A 22429-nucleotide genomic window follows, 5' to 3' on the forward strand; every position below is an offset into this window, starting at 1 on the left:
TAAATTCCTGTCAATGACAAGAACACAAAGTTTAGACCGAAAAAAGTCTAGAAGCACAAGACTAATATACTTTCACTTTTACGTCAAGCACTTTTTTTCGACAAGCATGTCTTAAATATTTTTTAAAAAATGCCGTTTGAGAAGCTGAAATATCAAGGTGCAGTTCTACACTGTAGCTGTTAGCTTCTATTGTAGCGCCAAGATGGCTTCCACCGTGTGTGTTAATGCATATTGAGGTTTATTTGATGTTTGAACTATTAAAATGGGCAGTTATATGTGTTTTAGAGGGAGTCTCAAGTATTTGTAGATTTCAGCTATTAGCGGCTGGTTGTGGTTCTTAACTCCCACATGTACCGGGGTCCACCATACTTCTTCTGTTGCTGTTTTTTATGTGACATAGCACAACAAACTATAAAGTTACAAACTGTGTGCAGTAATGTGTATCAAGCCGGATCTACTTGGAGTATTTGGTATTTATTGAGGTGGTACTGGCTGTAAAAAGAGAACGACTGATTCTGCATTTTCACTGAAGCATCAAGACAAAGAGGCTTTAATAGACCATCTGTTGCAAATAAAGTCCAAGGCAGATTCAGAGAGGAAAGACTTGGATTTGAGTGTGTATGCACGGTGTGTCTGCAGTGTGACACAAACTGCAAAATAAACCTGAAGCAGAGGCTGAAGGGAGGCGTAAAGACAGATTTGTGGTTAGAGTGAGTGGGTGGTGGAGGGGCAGACCCAAAATGAGAAGCTCGACATTGTTTATCAACGTCTCATTAAATTTGAGAAACTTTCTAAAGTTTAAGCTGTGAGCTGAGAGTTGTTCACTTTGCCCTGATAATAAAACTAAAGGAAATCACTTTCACGTAATTTTCTGGTTTATTATGTTTGTAGGAGTTGGGTTTTAAATTTGTTTTAAACCTAATGTAAGATTATGAGATATGAATGTTGCATAGAAATGATGGATTTATGCTTAAGCAAATTTCCAAAAGCCTGATTTCTTTTATTGTTTTAATGACCATAAACGCTCCTTTCAGTTTCCTGTTTCTTCTTTTCATGTCACACAGAGGCTGAGACAACCATCACTTTTTACCACCCATTTCTCCTACTACTCTCCATTAGTTTTTCTTCTGCTATTATTTGACATTTTCTGCCTTTTTTCTTACCATGGAAGGAAAATTGAACTCAGTTCTTCTGTGTTTAACTATAGTTGTGTTTCAGGTAACTTGATATTTCAAAAATAAATTTGTAAAAATGGAAACATTTTAGAAAAAACTCTAGTTTTTCTATAAAGTTTTGCCGCCTGAATGAGGTGTGTTTATTTTTTTTATGACTGTGTCAAATTTGGTTTACTTTGCAAAAATGCAATGGAAACTATTTCCACATCATGCAAGAAGAAGACGACAGGAAGTAGTTAGAGGATCATGTTTTTTAATGTCTTATCGTGTGAACAAATTTTTCACATTATTTTCATTTAATTTCTTATTTAATGGAAACATTGCAGTTGCAAAATTGTGTTTTATTTTGACAATAGCAGAATATTGACAAAGTTTTGCATATGTTTGTAATGGAAGCGCAGCTAATGTGTCGATTCTGGACAAAGGAGAAACTGCTGCCATTAACTTTATGCAGTATTTGTTAAATTTATGGAAAGTACTTCTGGTTCAATGTGTCGGTGTCTTTCTTGGTCTGCTTTCTGTCCTCTCAACCAGTCAGCCGGTTCTGGTTCTGGTTCTTGTTCCTCTCCACTGTTACTACATGGTTGCTAAGGATCAGAGATTGATGCAGTGTATAAATATAAAGTGGAAGTGAAACTAAAAGTGAAGTATGAATTTGTACTCAGTCCGGTTTACTCTAGATAACAAACTGGATTCAGAAGTTACTTAATGAAATTAAAGTCCACTTTGGTGTAATTTATCTTGCACAACTGCAAGAATGAAGCATTAATGAGAGAAAATTTAAGGTTCTTTATTTTCCATTTGTGCTTTAAGTGTACAGGGACACTAAACTTTTTATACAGTTATCTTAGTTATAACAGTTCTGAAAACAAAATGTACAAAAATATAAAATATAAAAGTGGTGCAACTTTAAAAACAAATGATGGAAAATTGTAAAGGGTAAATGATATTCCAGGTATCACTTACAATCGATGGTTTAGATCAAAAGCAGATATATGTGTTAGAATGGACTAGTCAAAGCCCAGATCTAAGTGAAAGTGATAATCTGTTAGAAAACTTGAAACTTGTTTGCATACGCTCTCCTTCCAATCTGACTGATGTTGAGATGTTTAGTGGAGAACAATGAGCAACTCCCCAAAGGAGCAGCAGCTGTAGTGAAAGGGGGATGTATAAACGACAGTCAGGGGGAATCTCAAAGAAAAACACAGAAATCTGTGGTTGAAATGTGACAGAAAGTGAAACAGTTCAAAAGGCACGAATGCTTTTACAAAGCGCAGTATACAGAAAGGTTAGCGCAAAATACAGCAGGACTCTAACGTCCTTCCACCGGCTCCCTGTAGCTCAGACAATAGGCTTCAAAATACTTTTATTAATCTATAAATCCCTGAACCAAAATAAATTACATTTGTTTAATATTATTTTTTTCAAAAAATTGTGTAAAATCAACTTTTTTGAACTTTTTCATGCTGTAATGTTATTCCCTCTAAACCCACCTGGAGTGCTGCCTTGGTTATTTCATGCATTTTTGAGAAATCCTTTAATCTCCATGGCAACCATTCACCTGTGCAAAACTCCTGGTTGGACCTAGCTCCGCCTTCGAGGCTCAGCTCCTCCTCAAGCTTCAGAGCTTCCGTTTCACAGAGCACTTCTGCCCCTCAACTCCCTCACTCAGCTCCTTCAGACTAGCCAGCAGCAATTAGCAAACACCGGATGGAACTGAGCATCTGCTCAGCTCACTATAGGAGCTACTTCTCAGTGCAACGCTGGTAAAGCATTGTTAAAGAGTTAATAGAGGAGCCATGTGGTGATGACTTCCTGAAGGTGGAGCTTCAGACAGAGCAGGAGTTTATAATGAGACAGAGATCAAATTTCAAAGTGTTAAATTACAAAGTTAAATTTCCATTAAGTAACTTTTTATGTCAGTGGAAGGAAACACAGTTACTTGATTGTGCTATAAAATTATTCTGGTGGTGGCTGGAAAACACAAAATACTGCCTCATTAAAGATCAGCTGTTGTCGTAGCAACCTTCCAGACCTCTCGGGTCTTCTGGTTCTGCTCTGAATTAGAACCAGAACCAAAGATGGAGAAGCAGCATTCAGCTTCTATGCACCACAAATCTGGAACAAACATCCAGAAAACTGCAAAACAGCAGAAACACCGAGTTCCTTTGAATCCAGAGTAAAAATCCAGCTGTTTAGAGTTGCTTCTGATTAATTATAACTGGAACATTGATCATTGATATATAATTGGATATATATTGATGATTTTCATGATGGTGTGAGACAAAATGTAATGTTTGTTGCTTGTTTCGTGGTTGGTGATGTTTTCATGATATTAAGCACTTTGAACTGCCTTGTTGATGAAATGTGCTACACAGAGAAACTTGACAGAATTAGCAGAAGGGATTCTTCGGTTCACATGCTCAGCAGCTCACAGGTGAAGCTGTAAATAATGATAAAATTAGTCAACGTGGAAAATAGGATCTGTGCTGTTATTTATTCCTCCTTCTATCCCATCGGCCAGATCAAGAAAATGAGATCAAATTACGGCTCATTCAGCTTGTTTTGTCAGATTTATTGCGTCCTTGCGGTTGGCAGTGATCTCAGTCGCTCTCAGAAACCCCCTAAAATCACGTTTCAGGTTACACCTCTGCAGCCCTCTAATTTATTCATCAGCTCTAGGCCTGAAGGACTCTCCTGTCACAGCAACATCAAGCCTGTGTGTGTTTGCGGGCGAGGGTGCAGGATCACGTTTCCCTCTGAGCGGAAGTGACATCATCAAAGCCAGACCACTAATTGGTTCCCTCTGCGACTGCTGCTCTCCGTCTGTACATTTTCTCCTCTGGATGAGTGTGATGTGAGGCCTGCGTCCACAGCAGGGGGCAGCGGGTGTTTACTGGGTTTTAATGAGTCTTGTTTCGCTTACATCCGTTAAAGTGAGTCTACCTCCGAGTCACCCAGACATCAATGCACCTAAACAATCTTTTCTCCACACCCAAACACTCACACACACACACCCGCACGCACACACACTCCTCCTCCTCCCACGGCATATCAGATTGCCTCCTTCAGGCCTTAAATCGATGACCACACCCTCTCCAACAATGCCCGGTCCCATCTGCTGGTCCCTGTTCATGATCTCTTTGTGTGACTCGCTGTCTTTGTGTTTGAGTAAATTTTGTGCACACATGATTGGAGGTGCTGAAAGTCAGACAGAAAACTGATTTCATCCCGGTGTGAAATCCAGCACTTGTGTCAGTTCTTGAGCTCCAGTAACTGTCTGCAAACTCGTCTCACCTGGACCTGAAGGTGTGTGTTCCTGTTTCTGTGGAGGCCAGAAGTACTGTTGAAGTACAGAGAAAGTACTTCAACATTTGTGCATTCTGGTCCTCTGTCAGCAGTGACGTTACAATTTGAATAAAGAATAAAGGGAAGGTCAGGAATGTTGGACCCCAACATCTGGAGCAGGATAATTGCTGTGTTTTCAGATCATTTTTCATGCAGCTTCTGTGCCAGTAGATGACGTAAAGGAAACTTTTTATTTGATTCATGTGTTACATTTGTCTCATAAATAAGATTTTGTTTACTTAACTTATTAACTTACAATTTTTGTTGATCAGCCTAGCAGAAGTAGTACTTACTTATTTACTTACCAGTTTTTCTCCTTGTATACCAACATTTTTAATAGCTCAGTTAATTATTCTTATTTACTTAATGTAATGCCTACTCACCCAGTTAACTACTTAATAACTAGCCTACTGCGAAGGCATTAATGTGCGAAAACTGGAGCTAATTTTTCATTTAGCACTTTGAGGTTTTTGCTCATTTTTAAAACATTTAATGCACTTAGCTTCAATGAATGAATGGATGAGATATACAGAAAAATGCAACAATTACATGAACAACCAAGCAGGAGTGTTAATTAAACAAACACAAGCAAAAATTTACACATACAGTATGTGTTACTTTTGAGAACATTTTTATTGGCACTCATCATGTTCTCCGATGAATTAATGACTGCATTGCTTTATTTTTTTTCGTAGCATCTATTTGGAATAGCTCCTTCTTTAAAATAATTCATGCTTATTCCACAATAACAGAAACAAAATTGAAAAAATGTAATAAAAGCGACACCAAAAACATTCCAACCAGATCAGGAAACTGATGCTTGAGTTATCTGGTGGGGGAAAATGAAACAAAAAACAAATAGAGGACAATTTTAAAATATTTTGTGACTCAAAAAGTTCTTAAATCATGATAGGACACTCTCTGAAATGTCATTTATGCCATGCCCCTCAAACTAATTTGTTAATCATTGTCACGGCCTGTTGACTTATTTGTTTCAGTTTAACCATCTTCCTTTCCCTGGACTTTTTGTTCAGTAACTCTGCCTCCACCATATGTCAGGATTTGCATATTATTTCCATGTACATGTAAAACCAAAGGGACTTTCACTTGTTGCATGGTTTGGCCTGTAAATGCTTTAAACCAGAAGCTAAAAACTCAGAGTTACCTGGGATGAATTCACTCAGCTCACAAATAGCCGAGTGATTCTATTAAATCAATTAATACAATAAGCAATAATTCAATTAATCGCATGATAAATTAAAACAGACTCATTCATTTCCATTTGCATGAGTTATTGTTTTTCTCTGTCTACCAAAAGCTGGATGACAAAAGTTTTAGGTCTGGTGTTTTGGCCTCAACTGGGTTTTTTTTTCTGGAGAGTAATTATTTTTACAGAGACTTCATGATTCATTTTATTTGTTGTTTTTGCTGTTTTGTTTATTTTATTTTGGATATTTAAAATGACTTCCAGTTCCAGTGTTAAATGTTCATTAGAGTTTAAAGTCTGATATGTTCTTGCATTATTACATGTTTATTACTTGAAAATGGTCTCAAAACAACAATATTATCATTTATCGCGATAACTTCTGCGATAATTTATTATGGCAGCAAAATTGGTTTTGGTGACAAACCTGGTCACAAAGGGAACTTTAATCATCATCAGACAACAGAACAAAAATAACTTGAGAAATTTTTACTCTGGACATAAACACAAGTCAGCTTGAACAAAATGTGTCCAATAAGATGCTCCTCTTTGTTCTCTACATGTTCTTGCACAGTCAGATTTAAAGACGTCCTGTGATGTGATGTGATGTTTTTGCCTATTTTCTTCCTTCAAATGCAACAACAACATTTTAGTCATCATCTCAGATGACCCAGGAGTCGCTGTGTGTCATGTGACGCTGCGTGGGTGTTTGTTGCATGGTATTCTGCAGTCTTCGTAATTACATGGTGTGAATAGACAAGAAGAGAGAGTGATCATAAGAAAGGAGACCACTGTGCTGTTGTTCTTTTGTTGTTTTACCAGATGTGTGTGTGTGTGGGGGGGGGGGGGGGGGGGGGGTTTGCTTTGAAAGAGAGAAGTATGAGGATGTTTGGTTGGATTCAATCTGGGATCCGGAGCAGAAGGCTTAATAACGTTTTGATCTCCATCTGCTGCCGCCACAGCTGCTGCACACACACACACACACACACACACGCACACACACCCACACACACACACACACAGCACATGACTGCTGGACATTTCTGAGTAATCTGGACTTTCCCTGTAAAACACACAGAAAAGTATTAATTAATCAGCCAAAACTAAAACCAAGCTAAGTTGAACTTATAGGACAACTAGCTGGATGAGTCCCAGGACAGCATCGACTTGTCTGCAGTTTCTCTCGTTTGTTGATATTCAGCTAATGTCGAAAAAACATGATTTCGCAATTGCTGTGTTTTCATTAAATAGGAAATTAAAATCAGGCATTAATAACTTTGTTCACATGACAAATTGTCTAAAAACATGCAGCACTAATTATAAGCAGAACTTAACACACACTTAGAAATCCAGAGTCAAGTGAATTTATTGCTAATCTCCTGCAATGTGACTGACAGACTAAAGCTTGAATCTGCTGTTTTTATGAGTCAAACTGTGACTGATGTAAAATTAATTTATGAGTCATTGCTTGTGCTTTTTTATCATCATTCTCATCTGAAAAGAATGTTGAGTCTTTATCTAATCTGAGATAAATCATAGTATAATTTATTATCCAACGTGTAGCTCAGCGTAGGTGCAATTTGGAGTTGTGGGTGCTTTTGTAAAGCTAGGATCTCTGAATATACTTGAAGTCTAAGGCCAAGAGTTTAGTGTCATCTAGAAAACACTCCTTCTACAGGACCCTGATATTGTTCCATCATGATAACTGACCAACTTATTCTGAAATGTTTTAGTAACAATACAAAATGGATAAAGATCAAACCCGTGACTTTATGTTTAAAGTTAACTAACCAACATCTAATCTGCAATAGTTTATTTCAAACCCAGCTTTTATGGTGGGATAACATAATTTTTTTTCAGTTTTCTTGTAAAGGAAACTGAAGAATTTGACACTGAATCCATTAGTTTAGGTTTCTGTGCACATCTTGTTGTATTTGTGTTTGTGCTATGAATATCTGAAAATATTAGTGTTTTTTCTCACTAGAACGAACCGTTTCTGTTTGTGTAAAACTGAATTCTTCACCTCGTCTGCTTGTGCTACGTTCGCTCCTTTATTCTTACAGCTTCTGTTTGATTCGCTCTGACAACATAATGTCCAAGGCACATCTATGTTCAGAGCATCAGAGGAGTTATTATGTCTTTGTTGCAGGATGTGAAAGGACCGCCATGTGTGCCGTGGAAGTACAACATGAATCAGAAGTGATTAATGTGAAATGCACTTCAGTGAGTTATTGTCCTGGCAGCGTTCCCGACACAGTTTTACTGGAAAAACCTCTTCTGTTATGAGAATCCAGTGATAGCCTTTGACAGCTAACTGAAAGACAGAAGGAAAAAGAGAAAGGAAGAAAAAGAAAAAGAAAGAAAGAGAACGAAAGACTGGATGCTGACTCAGACACACGCATTTATTGGGTGAATAACACAGACACACACTTTTCCAGCCAGTGTTTAAAGCTCATCTTTAATCTCTCTCTCTCTGACACACACACACAAACACACACACACACACACACACATACACACACACACACACACAGATGCTGGTGTGAGTCTTTGTAATGGAGTCAAACAGCTTTGCAGTCACTCTGATGACTCTCTCTGATGTAACATTCCTCTGGATAATAACATAATTATAGCGCGAAATCATGGTACGCCTCCAGCCTCAGACATTGCATATGCACAAACACACACACACACACACACACACACGCAAACACACATAAGAGGTATCTTTGTGGACGTCTGTAGTCTTCCTGTCATGCATTGAAACATTTTTTAAATTTTAATCAAAACCTTTGACAAAAAGGCTGTGGACCTGAATATGAACATACATTTAGGTGTTTATTTACGGTGCGTTCCATTTACCTCTAAAGTACAAATTTCACCTGGGAATAACATCAAGTCAAACTTTGCTGTTTCACCTCAAAGTTTAACCTGTACAACTTGAGCGCTTCCGGTAAAGACACATACTTGGAAAAAAAACTCAATGACAATGTAGGTCAGGTGACCTTTCAAATTAAAGCCCAAACTCTGTTCTTTCCAACAGTGTAAGTATCACTGAGCTAAGTGCAACTTATCAAACCAGCAGCCAGAGAAGAGAAAAAGATTAGGCTTATTTCATGTCTGACCTCTGCTGTTTTATGGCTGTAATCTATGCTATAATAAATATTTCCTGTAATCCATTGTCCCTGCGTCACATTGAAGTGATTCCTGACTGTTTTCAGCGATTTTTGTCTGCAGGATCCAGGTTTAGTTGCAGTTCGAATGCATATGTGAATGCTAATGTGAACCGTAGACCACTCCAAAAACAGGAAGTGGATTATAGCGCGGGGCATTCTGGGTAAATAGAACCAAAACAAACATGAGAGCCTAGCACTAGTGGGAGAAAATGTTTGTGGTGTTTTACCAAAGATGAAGCAGAAATCCTGCAGTCGCTAAAATCCGATGCAACTCCGTTTTTGTTTATAAGGAAGTTTTGCTCCGTGTCTTCTTCAGAGGTTTTCATTTTGTTTCCTTCAGTGGTTCTTGGTTCAGCGCCCCCACAGGTGAGGAGGGGAACAGGTTTTTAAAAGGTTTTGGACTGTTTGACACAAGAGTGAAAGTGAACTACAGCAGCTGAAACTGTGACAAATGTTGCAGCTTTTCTACAGGACTATCAGGTCTGAAGACGGCCTTAGTGTTTGTCAGTGTGCAGAGCAGGACAGGCAAATTGCCACAACTCACAAGGCTAAGAAACAGACAGAGAGCCATTGTGTTTGCACACCTCGTGGGCACTGGCCTGTCTGTGTGTGTGCAATGACGGTGATTGTGCTGACTTTATGGTTGGTATTTTGCTGAATGAAAGGCTATTTGCCAACAGATCCCAGTGAATCTGCGTCACACATACACACCCACACACACAGCATCTAGGAAGTCCTGAAAATAGCAAAAAGCTCAGCGAACGCATCAGAGTACGCTGTTCTACGCTGATGTCCAGTTTAAATACAAGAAAATGGGATTAGGCAAGAACTTCATCTTGAACATGAGCCACAACGATGTGATCTACATGCCTAAAGCAGAAAATCAGGATGATGTGGTCATAGTGGCATAAGTGGGAAAAATGGGAGGATAAACTTGGGAGTTGAATCTAAAAGAAAATACTATTCTCCTCATATCTTCATCCTAACTTCAGCATAAGAATAGTGTTACGCTTTTTAGCTTTATTGTCTGCATTGTTTGAATTTATGCTTGCAATAGTTGTTTTTATGGAGTACCTGCCATTTAGCTTTTTATTTGTTGCTATAGTTGGAGAATTGAAACAGCTTCTAAGTATGACACTGCCACCACCATGCCTGACAGATGCTACATGGTTTTGTTTTGTTTTTTTTGCTTCGAGTCCTCCACACATACTTCAAGCATACTTGTACAATTTATGCCTAAAGTAAGAAACCACTAAATGCCATGAAGTATTAAAAAAAAAAGTTTGCTGACAGAGAATGGGTATTTTGTTTTAAAAGAGTTTTGTAAATCAGTGTGTGGAGTAATTTATGGAATGGATTGGATGATGAGCTTAAATAAAGTACAAATATAAAAACTGTCCAAAAGTAGCTTATTAAGAAATATATTATATAGGATACTTGCCTCAAAAACCAAAAGTACGATTGCTGGTATGAAAAATGTATAAATGATTGTATATTTAAGGATGATAATGTGAGGTTTATGCATCATTTGATGTGGAATAATTTAAGAGTTTATGTTTGTAAGTTGATGAGTATGAGAGGGGCAGGAAATCATAAGGTCTTATATCTTCTACGTGCTCCTTCTTGAACAAATTATGTAAAATTGCATGTCAATGGATATGATCATTTGTTTTTTTAATTTTTTCCTGTTTTTATTTTTTGCCTATTCGAAATAAATACATTTTTAAAAAGTTAACAAACCAGTTTGAATGAATTCTAGTGATTCTCCCTAAAGAGGCGTCAAATATTCAGCAAGAATTTTGCCAGAAGCAAAATCATGTCTAGAGTAAAAATAGATGTAGTGTAACTTTGTTTGATGTTTTATCAATTAATGCCCAAAATGAATACAGACTTGAAGTGCATGATGAGTGAATATGAACTTCAGATAACTAAGCTTTGATGGATTCACGTGGATTTTTCATTTAGTTCTGTAGGAAGTGGATAAAAACGTAAATGAATTCATTGTACGAAGGTCTTTGAGTTCACTTGAAGCTGTAAACCTGAGTGAGCGGCCCGAATATTCAAATAGGTGCAGAATTTTTTCTAAACCAAAAAGAACAGCGGAGCTTTTGCCTTCGATTTCACTCAACTTGTTTTTCTTTCTGTGCTGCAGTATGTGAGAACTCCAACGTCTTCGTATGTTTCTCTCAGCAAATGGAGATGTGGGGGTTGACATGGTTCTCTCAGAGGAGGAAGTCTGTGGTTGGGCCGTTTCTACATATTTTCCCCTTATGAGCACACACACACACATTCACGCACACCCCACCACACACACACGCCCACCTCCACACACACACACACCCCTACACATGAACGCATTTTCCTTGTCAGAGCAAATGAAGCTTTCCTTTAAAAGCATCGTTCAGCCTCACAGATGTGGAAGCCATTTCTCCTGCTTTTACACACACACACACACACACACACAGAAAAACATTCATTCGAATAAACACAAAACCCACAGTCTCTTGGGGTGCGGTCTCCCCTGCAACCCCGGTGCACTGTGGGTAGCTGTGGTAAAAGAGGTCCTGTGAGAGGCTGTCCAAAAATAGCCGGAGCTAAAATGCAGGAACGTGGAGTTCTTCTCATGCTGTGCATAAAAATCTGATAATCTGTGTTTGTGCGTGTTTTTCAGGAGGAGTGTTTGGTTTTGTTAATTCATTTTGAAATATGTGTTTACACAGATAAAAATATTATCTATAAACTGTTGAGGCCTGAGAAAAACTGAGCTGCTCTGTCACAGTTTGCAGATTTACGCTCAAATACATTTGCCATTTCTTATGCAACTTGTGTGTTTTGCTGACAGACTGTGTGGGTCCATTCTGGCAGGTTAGGACATAACGTGAATTTGAACTTATTTATGACTTCTTCTTGTGTCTAATCTTTATGCGTGATGCTCAGATGTCAGTGGGACACTGAGCTGATCTGCCGTACTGCGTCCTCCATCTTATATCTGTTGCACAGTCACAGTAAATGCAGGGTTTCAACACATGACTGATCTGGGCCTTCTTGGTTTTAAAATTGCGGTTGACCCCTAGTATTTGCAGGCTTTAGGGACCACAGCTGACTACTAGCTAAACTCCGTCAATACTTTCTCCTTTAAAAAGGCTTGCAACTGCCAGTTTTAATAGTTTAAACACCAAATATACCCTAATATGCATTAGTACACACAGTGGAAACTGTTTTAGCACTAGCACAGAAGCTAATATCTGCCTCCACTCACAGCTAATCAGTATCAAGGAAAATAAATGCCACTCCTGCTTTGCAAAAGTCAGCTGATAGTGTGTCAAGTAACATTGTGCCAAAGTATTTCAACTTCCTAAGCTGTAATTTTTAAAAGAAATATTTTAATTACCCGCAAATAGGCTGATTTTCTGCAAATAATTTGGAGTTATGTTCCAACCACAAATCCATAAATACTGAACCGTGAACATGTGGTGGTCAACTGTATGTAAACTGGATCTGAAGTGTACAAAATCACAAACATTCTGAATTTTAATTATTTAAGTACAAACAAAGTCATATTAAATACATAAAAGCCTATCATATCTGCATGGACAGAGTGGGTGATGTTTTCTTACATGGCTGTTCGATACTTTGTGGTTGCCTGACTATTTCAGGCTCAAAGTTCAACAGTCAAATAATAATTAGCATAATTATTCAAAAACAACATGTTGAATTGAGTGGATCGTCATCAGTGCAGACAGAGCATCTGCATGCTATAAGATTAATGAATGTTAACTTTGATTATTATTGAAACATTTGATTAGCGTTTAACGCGTTTAACGCTGAGGGAGTTTTCAGCATGTACAAAACATACTGAAAACTGTATGCAGTGTAAATGGAAGGAAGGTGAATAATAGTGTGATGAAGGTATTAGAATATGTCCAAGACCAAAACAGAACTAAATACTTGAATATTTCTGCTTAAGAAGGCAGTATTACATCTTATTTTGTTTTTAGATTCTCACAAAGGCAATTCATCATTAAAATCAGCTTATAGCATCTTTTGGTGAGGTTTACTTTTCTAAATGCCTTTTTACTGTTTTTCTCTGTCTGTTCTTGACTAAATATTTTCACTGTGTTTTGCGAAATGTTGGGACACAGTTTGGTTGTTCTTACTGGAGCTGAGAAATTCAAGCAAATCCAAACAAAGAAATGGTTCTGTGACGGTGCAGATGTGTGTGGGGCTCCTCCTCCTCCTCATGTAAACACACACATACTGTATATTTACTTTGCTTTCCCTCTGGAATTGAGCCATAGAGTGAGTAACACAACCTGGAAAGCAAAGACAGACAAAGTCTGAACTGACCTCACAGCGCTGCTGAATCAACAAAAAAACACTTTATGAAAACGAAATCCATCATTATCTGAGTTTTTCCTCTTGCTGTTCTTATTTGATCCAGATGAAGACAAAACAAGGCAGCACAAGGTCAAAGAAGAGCAGCTGATTTTTTGTTTTTATATTTTTCTAAAATCTTCTGAAACCTGAGGCAACGCCACAGCTTTCATTTTTAACGAGCAGAGAAGAGCCTGGAAACTGTGGATAGATTAATGCTCCATTTCTCTCCTTTCCTGGAACAACGGTTGTAAAAAAATTAAGCACCAACACAAAAAACATGTCTAAAATATTTCGTTGGAAATAAAATAGCTTGTTCTGGTTTGCAGCCCCCATATTTTACAGCCGCTTTGACAAGAGATTACTTAAATGAGTTTTCTAAGGTTTTCTCAGACTTTCTTGGTTGTATACTTGCAGAAAATCTTTTCTCAGATTCTCTCAAATATCATAAACCCAAACAGGGACCAGAACCACAACCAGTGAAAACATGGTGTGGTGGAAGTCTGAGAGAAAAAAAATACAATTAAATTATATGTGATATTTGAGTAGTGAATGGTTATTTATGTCCATAATTCATCAAAATATTGACCTGGAACTGTGAAAGTCACTTGATAACCAAATTGTTATACAAGCTGCAGTTCCTTTGACCACATAAATTCAAATTCAGAAAAAAAAAATATAAATTTGTTTAATGGAAACACGTCAGTTCTGGAAAAACTCATGTTTTTCCATAAAATGATTTTACTTGAGGAATACATTCAAAAAATGTCAATAGCTGTGTTCAAATTACAAATGTGTGCAAAACTGCTAATGCCAAAAAGAACATAATTTAGTGATTTCATTGCTTCTATTAAAAAAGAAACACAATTAAAATCACACATGAATACGTTTGTTTACGTGACAAGCTGCACCATCACCCCCAACCACTTCCTGTCATCTTCTTCATCTCCTCCAGCAGTAGTAACATCCGGCTGATGATCATGTGACTCGTGATCTGAAAAAAGTGTTTCCATTTCAGTTTTGCGAAATACCCTGTCAATACGGCCTAAAAACCATCTCATCCAAGGGCAAAAATGTTTTATCAAAAAACGAGTTCTTTTCAAAATTACTGTGTTTCCATTAAGCATATTTATTTTCATAATTCAAATTTACACTAGTCCTTCTATGCACAGTGGACGACAATCTAAAAGCCATTTTCTTGTGTTTCTTATGGGTTTTTATGTTACTAATGCACACAGACTATTGAAGTGGACACTAGTGAATCATACAATACATTATCAACTCTTGCACGTGCAAGAAAATGTTTGTGGGATCCAATATAGCAGACCGATGAAATAGCAACTCAGGAATATCCAATCCCTGAATTGCCTCCAAAGTGCCTTACTTCTTATTTTAAGTTATTTTCCTGAGTTTGAGTATTTTCATTCACATTTAAAATATACAAATTACACATGAAACTGGCAACATTTTCAAGCTGCTTGGTTGCTACACAGGATCAAAAATACTGAAATTTTCATCACCCAGAAAAAAAAGGATATTTAATTTTACTTTTTAATTTTACAATGCAGAATTTGTTCATCATGGTGTTTCAGATGTGATGCAGCGTCGACTAACAGGAGTCTGTGTCTCTGTCTTCTCAGGTCTATTTAAAGGCGCCTATGATCCTGAATGGGGTTTGTGTGATCTGGAGAGGCTGGATTGACCTACAGCGGCTGGACGGGATGGGATATCTGGAGTATGATGATGAGCGAGCGCAGGTAGGAAACCCTCTCACTCACTTTTACCTTTTTCTGTCCCAGACCTCTGATTGTTTTGAAGTTTGATCACTACTTGTTGGTTTTTGTGTGCAGCAAGAGGATGCTTTGGCTCAGGCAGCATTTGAGGAAGCTCGGCGCAGAACCAGAGACTTTGAGGACAGAGACCGATCACACCGAGAGGATTTAGAGGTGAGAAGGGGTCTGTGTGTTTTCAGAGGTCTGGAGTCTCCCAAGACAAACAGAAATTAAAGAAACGTGTAAATTACTGTTGGATTTATATCCATGAATATTATATTTGTTTGTTGACTCACATCCGCCCATAACCACACCCAACAGAGAAGGCTCAGTAGTTATATGAAGGCTCAGTTATATGTATGTTTTACATCTTGTTTTGAATAACATGTAAAATACAGAAAGCTTGTTTCATTTGGAGTTAAATAAGATGAGCATAGATTAAAAATCCCCTCTTATCGTGTGTACTCTCATGAAGCTTGCTAATCTCTAGCAGAACTCTAGTCCATTTCATGTGTTCTGGCTGGGTTTGCAAGACTTTGACTAAAAATAATCTCATCTTTCATCAAGCTGTGAAAGCTTTGCAAAAGAACAACCTGTGAACGGTACAAACTCAGACTTTAATGCAAAAACAAAATTGAGATTTTCTGTGATAGACTATTACAAAAGTGCCTTATTTAAGTTATTTAAATATCAAAATCATGCATTCATCTATGATCACATGACAGAAGGTGCTCCGGTCACATGAAGGCAAGATTTTAATTTTTGGTCCACATCAACTGTGTAAAACTCGAGGCTCGCTGGCCAAATCCGGCCCACTCTCATCCTTCATATGGCCCTCTAGACTCAAGATGACCATAAATAGACGCTTAAGGTAACGGTTGTGCGCTTAAATATTACTTTGTCAGTCAAATCAAAGTAAGTTTTTACCGTATACTGCTAAATTATGTAAATTTGAAAAGAGTTTTATAAGTGCTTATCAAACCAAGAGGAAGGTAAAACATTCCAACAGTTTGTTAATGGGGAATGTTATCGATAAGTTCTGCCACAAAAGGCCCTTTGAGAACATTCAACACCAGATAGACAATGATATGTGTTACAGAAAACAAACTGCTCTTCACCCTGAACCCAAAGTGAAATGTGGTGGTGGCAGCATCATGCTGTGTGGAGATAGATGTACCCATATACAGAAAAATCCTGGATGAAAACTCGTTCATGTATTTTAATGTAATCTATATGAATTATGCACTACTTTGAGTTGACCTGTCGCATAAAATCCCACTAAAATACACTAAAGTGGTTGCAATGTGACAAAATGTGAACATGTTTAAGGTGTGAATACTTTTGCAAGGTGCCTATATATGTGTACAGACAATAATAAAGCTACAGCACACCTTTCTTTGCTTAGCGCTTTGATGGCTCCGAGTTGTGTGATGTGTGCTTGTGTGCCTTAGCTTTATTTCATGAAATTATTCATTTTTTTATTCCAAATTGTAGGTTTAGTGCATGATCAGTTTGACTATATAATCTCATTTAATTTTTTGAACTATTGAATGACTGATTCAGTTTTTGTCAGATTCCTCAAAAGCCTGAGAAAGGAAAGTAGTGTATTATAAAAAAAATTAAAAAACATGTAAAAATTCATATTCCTTTATTCAAAACTGTGAAACTTCATTTGTTTTGAAATATGAAGTGTTGCTAAAACTGTTATGTTGTACGATTTAAAAGGCACTCTGACTGCATATGATTACCTGAAGTCACCTCACTTTCCCAGCAAGGCTTTGGGGGGATCAGAGGCATCGATGCGAAGCTGACGCCCTTCGAATGAACACCAAATTGTTTATTTTTTTAGGACCCTGTGGTTTCTAAAATCTGGGACTGATGACACACAGAAAGACAGACAGCCAGCAGAAAAGAACAGGGTCTGTGTCCTTCACTTCTCACCACCTATCACACTGTCATGCACTAAACCACCTTCTGTGTCTGCATGCGCGCGCGTGTGTGTGTGTGTGTGTGTGTGTGTGTGTGTGTGTGTGTGTGTGTGTGTGTGTGTGTGTGTGTGTGTGTGGGCGTGTGTGTGTGTGTGTGTGTGTGTGCCAAAGTGCCCTGCTCGTGTCTTTGCATTCATGTTTCTGTCCGTTATTTTCCATGTGTGTTTGTATGTTTGCCTGTTTGTGTTTGCTGTTCAAATATGTGCATGCATTTATGTACGTATGTGTATAAAATGTGCTTTTTTATTATGTTGTAAATAATTAAATTTAGCTGAAAATGAGGTCATTTGATGAGAAACAATACTGCCGTTTTAAAGAAGGGAAAAAGTAAAGTTGCTCTCTGAAGGTCATCTTTCATCTGACTGATATCATGTTTCTCCCCTGAGGCTCAGAAAGAATAAGAAAACCTTTTTTCTTCTAACGAATCAATAAAACCAGCAGCATCACCTCCTAAAAAAATCTGCACTGTGTCAAAAGCTTTAGATTTGGTGCAACAAATTGCTTGGATACACATTCAGCATCTAACAATGGAGAAAGTGTCCAAATCGAGGGTGAGTGCAATATGGCGTCATGCCGACATGCAGTAATTTAAGGTGACATTGACCAAACATGGAGGTCAAGAGGAGGAAGACCTTCTGAAAAATATTAAATTACTCAAATAAAGATAGATGTTGCACTCTGACTGAGGTAAAACTAGTTCTGGTTTAGCTTGTGCAGCACAGGCATGTCCTTTGTAGAGCCCAAAGGGTAAAGAGCTATTACTGGAGAAATGACAGAACGGCTCTCAGAGGTCTTCCTATTTACATCAGGGTTACTGGTGCCGTAAAGACAACGGTTGAAAATAAAACTTAACCCCAGGCTATTCCTTAGTGTTATAAACCTACACCTACTCCTACCATGTGGCACTTGATTACATTACTTTGAGTGTGTGCAACATCAACTTCACCCACATAAAAAACACACCCTCTTTGCTTTCTTTGGGCTTAACAGGAAAAGTAGCAGCCAACCGAATGTATCCATTTTACAAGTCTGGCAGTAACACTGAATGGGTTTGGCTAGAGAAACCGCACAAAGAAGAAGTGATGAATAAAAGCTAATTATTGACTTAGCAACAGTGGTAATTAGCTTTAAACATAGGGCCAGACTGGTTTTGTTAATAAATCATATCACCATTTAAAACAGCTTTTTCTTTTTACTCATGTAACTTTGTCTCATATTGAAATTTGTTTGTTGATCTGAAATATTAATGTGCAAAAAAACAAAATGGAGAACAAATACTTTTCCCCACCATTGAGTTCACCATGAACCCCTCTGTATACCAAAGTGTTTTATTGGGAAATATGAGATTATCTGAAGGTAATCCCAACTGTAAAGAACATAAATCCCAACACAGCAACAAATTCACAACAAAAGGAAGTGTTGCACTGGCCCAGTCAAAGTCCAGACCTGGCTGAAATGATGTAGTGGGACTTCATGAAAGTTGTCCAAACAAGTCAGCGCATCAAGGCAGCACTGTAAAAAATCATCAACAATTAAGTGAACAACTGATAAAGTCATACAGAAAACAAATCAGCTAAAAATTGTTTGAGTTGTTGAAAAACTGGGGGACTTAATTTTTTCCCTGATCTTACCGATACACATTAAGGGCACACAGCAGGCTAATGCGACCCATATCTGACTTTTTCATGGCAGTCTGAACGGACCAATTCCGATCTTTTCAGCCCCAGAAAGCCAGATGTGGTATTAAATTGGATACGTATCCAATAATTTTTCAATGTGCACGTCGCCTTTTTCTGACTTTTGTCCTGAGACATGAGTCAAAGTTTTGGACCAGAAATAGCCGGAGACGATTTCATGCAATGTCTTAAAATTCTAATTATGAAAGAAATCTGTATCACTAAAGCGCATCACATCACAATCCCACCACTTCTGGTTCCAACTGCGCATTCAAACAAAGTTCTCTACAGACGTTGCAGTTGTGCTTCCATTTTTCTTAGCTTCCTTCGTCTTCTATGATGAATGTGACGATGCTGTCCAATTCTAGCTCCAATTGCTGAATAACTTTAAGATTAATTGACCATTATTTCTTCTGCAAACAGAGCTCAGACACTTCTTCACAAACCTCTGTTTGCGGTTGCACTTAATTTGTAATGTGATCAACCAGGCAAAAAAAGAAAAATCTGATCTGAGCATGGAGACCTGCTGTGTGAACGTAGCATAAGTTCACCCTGGACTCCTGTACACTATTGTCTTAGAGTGAGCCAATCAAGAACAAATACTGGTAAACACCATGCTTCTGCATTTTAAAGATGAATTCTTTGGTTTTGTTCAAATTTTTAAGTGTTTCAGCTTTTCTCTGTATCTTCATCTTTACTGATAAGTCCTTGCATTCTTGTTTTATTAGTTAACTTTATTAACTATTTGTGTTTACTTAACAAGTGTGAGCACACTAAAGGGTAAAGCACCGAATACACATCCTTGAGGAACTCCTGTGCTCAGTCTGACAGAGGACTTGGTCTTACTGGCTACTATCTGTACTTTTTCTCACAGGAAAACCAAAATCGAGCTACAAAGTGAAAGATGTGGGATCATACTGTGAAAAGAAAATAAAGGAATCGTGGTGAAACTGTTTTTCGTCTTCAGAAGGGACAAGATGGTGTGCAGGGAATGTCTTATCGCTTCATCTATAGAGCAGTTGGAACAACAAGCAAACTGTAGATGGTGGTGGGAGTTTGGCTTTAATGTGTCCCATGACTCAGACATTCAAAGGCCTTCATTATAACAACAGTCAGCACCATAAGCCACTAGTCATAAGGAAGGTTATAGAAACTTTATCAGGTCAAAAGAAGGGAACGAGAATCTTATATAACTTTAAGAACGTTTAAATATTAATGTCTATTTTTGATTGTTGGTAGTTAAACATGCTGGGATTAATATGACATTTTTAAGCTAAAAACAGTAGAATCTCTGACATTAGAAAATCTAAAGCTGGACACAGAAGAATTTAAATCTTAAATCACATCCAGATTTGTTATCCAACATAATAAAATGAAGTAGATGGGTTCGGAGAGTGTTAGCCAGACGTTGCAGGAAGATTCTGCAGATCTGCTCTGAGTTTCTTCTTTGGGTGTGACTGACGAGTTTTGCTAAATAGTTGCACAGATTCGGCCTCTGCATTTCTGTGGTCTGCGCTCCACCTCGCTATGCGTCTCTGTTTCTCTGTGACTCTCTGTGTCTTGTTAGCGGCTGATCGAGTTATCTCTACTGTTTGCTATTCAAAGACAAAGTAACCCTTTCCATCAGAGGAAAGTCAAAGACAGGGAAGCAGATTTGCTTTCGACCAGAAAGGCAATAATTGATGTGGTCTTTATTTATTTTCTGCTTTCCTGTAACCAGCAGATTCCCATCAGCAGATAACATTTCATATGCAAATTTTTATTTAAACATCTGATGATATATCCTCTAGTGCTCATCACACCAACCAGAAAATCTCACTGATTACTGCCTCTACGTTTCCATTCCCAGAATTTTGAAATCTCAATTTTTCTTTTATGTCTAAGGATTGAATCAAGACTATATTGATAAAATAAACTTAATCGTTCTGTAGCTCAAAAATGTAGGTCAAACAAATTATAATGTTAACATTTCTCTTTGAAGTAGTTGGATTAATAAAATCTATGCAGAAAAATTAAGAGGTCAAGAAGTTCTTTGGCTTTTTTTAGACTTGTAGTAAAATATTAACGTCTCTTTTGCTTACTAAAGCAGAAGTCTTGTCATTTCAGCAGATTTTACTTTTTTTTATCTAAAAGCAGTGATGTTCCAATCAACCAAGGTCAGAAGGTAGCTGTCATAGTGATAGATGATGTAGCTATAGATTAAGATGAAAGCTTTTTAATTTCACTCTGTCCTCTTCAGTAAACGTTGCGTTGTTCTCGCTGAAATATTAAGCCTCAAACTATTTAAACATTCAGCAGTCAGGTACCTAAAAGCTATTGGACCCCTGAAGTGTTGTAGATTTTCAATTCACATGAATATAATCAGATGTAAACAGACACACACACACACACATCCAAGCACTCTGCAGAAAGAGATTTGTCCATAAATGATGAGCTGGCACTGAAAGCATTAATATATCATTAGTATTGATTGCTATCAGACCCCCCCATACACACACACAAACACACACTCCAGTTCACAAACATATTCGAACGCTTTGCAGGTGCACAAACCTGCAGAAACAGCAAATCTACTCCGATCTCGTCACGATGCGCACACACATACATCCACAGGCTTTGAGTATTGAGCTGCGGTTAAGCAGCCCGTCGTGGCCCTGCAGGCTTCCATTTGTGTTCGGATCAATATGAGAAGCTTTCTCCGGCCCCGATGATTAGCACAGACCACTCCCTTCTTCACAAACACTCAGGCTCTCTGTGTCACATTTTAATAAAGCTTCACTAAACTCAGCAGACAAACACACGTCATTAGCTTCTACCTAATGGTTTTAGTACTTCTGCTTTCCATGAATCCCGGAGGGGAAAAAATGAGAAGATCCCTGAAACCACCTTTCAAAACAGCAGACTTTCCAACACAAAAAATAACAGGAAATAGTTGAGTTGAATTATTGATGCACTTGACCAAAAACAAAAAAATACATAAATAGTACTTTTGAAATTTTACTTTTTTAAGCGTTAATTGGAGACAGAAACACAAGTTACAAACTATCCACATGGTTTTATTTTTCCAAATTCAGTTGGGAATGAGGTTTCCATTCTGTACAGATGTTTTTATTTTAGTTTTTAGACAGAGAGGTGTGCAGACATTACCTAGGTTTTCATCCTTCATTGAGTTTGACACTTTTTCCACTCATTTTCAGTTCATTAGCTGGAAGTTTAGAAGACAATCTAATTTTGTTTGTTCACCTAATGAACCCTTCAGGCATTTTAAAGTCATAAAGGTCCAATTTGTTCTTATTTGTTCACTTTATTTAAAAATTCAGATAATTAAATAAATCATAGATATAACACATTTTGACATTTACCAAATACATTTTTAGCTGCAAAAGAGAGAATAGAATAAAAACAAAACTTTTAAATGGTCAAATTCCTCTTTTACTTCAGTGGTCAAATAAATGTTTATTTCAGTTTTACTGCCCTTATTTTATTAATCCCTACAGAAACAAACAGTAACTACATTATCTCTCTTTAGCAGTTCAATTGAGTTTATTTATGTAAATGTTGACTAAAGGCACTTTTCAAAAAATATGATTTCAATTCAATCATACATACATTCCAATTGATCCAACAGCTTATTTGAGCATATTTCAGCTTCTTTCTTTATATTTTGTCATATTTTTATAGTGTTTCAATAATAGGGCCTTTTATTCAGATGGAGA

General features: G+C 37.5%; 1 protein-coding gene across 4 annotated transcripts in view; it reads left to right on the forward strand.

The window, feature by feature from the left end:
• The window catches only part of cbfb (core-binding factor beta subunit), a 40835-nt gene that overhangs the window by 15380 nt on the left and 3026 nt on the right, over positions 1–22429 (forward strand). For 2 of the 4 annotated variants that reach the window (XM_023348268.1, XM_023348263.1), the window contains exons 4-6: positions 14918–15034; positions 15128–15223; positions 16899–16968. In XM_023348268.1, the coding sequence (XP_023204036.1) occupies positions 14918–15034; positions 15128–15223; positions 16899–16928 (243 nt within the window). In that variant the 3' untranslated portion in view covers positions 16929–16968. The remainder of the gene's footprint in view (positions 1–14917; positions 15035–15127; positions 15224–16898; positions 16969–22429) is intronic. The other 2 variants (XM_023348255.1, XM_023348249.1) reach the window with 1 other exon arrangement.

This window comes from Xiphophorus maculatus, chromosome 2 (assembly GCF_002775205.1).
Source record: "Xiphophorus maculatus strain JP 163 A chromosome 2, X_maculatus-5.0-male, whole genome shotgun sequence".
Lineage (NCBI taxonomy): Eukaryota > Metazoa > Chordata > Actinopteri > Cyprinodontiformes > Poeciliidae > Xiphophorus > Xiphophorus maculatus.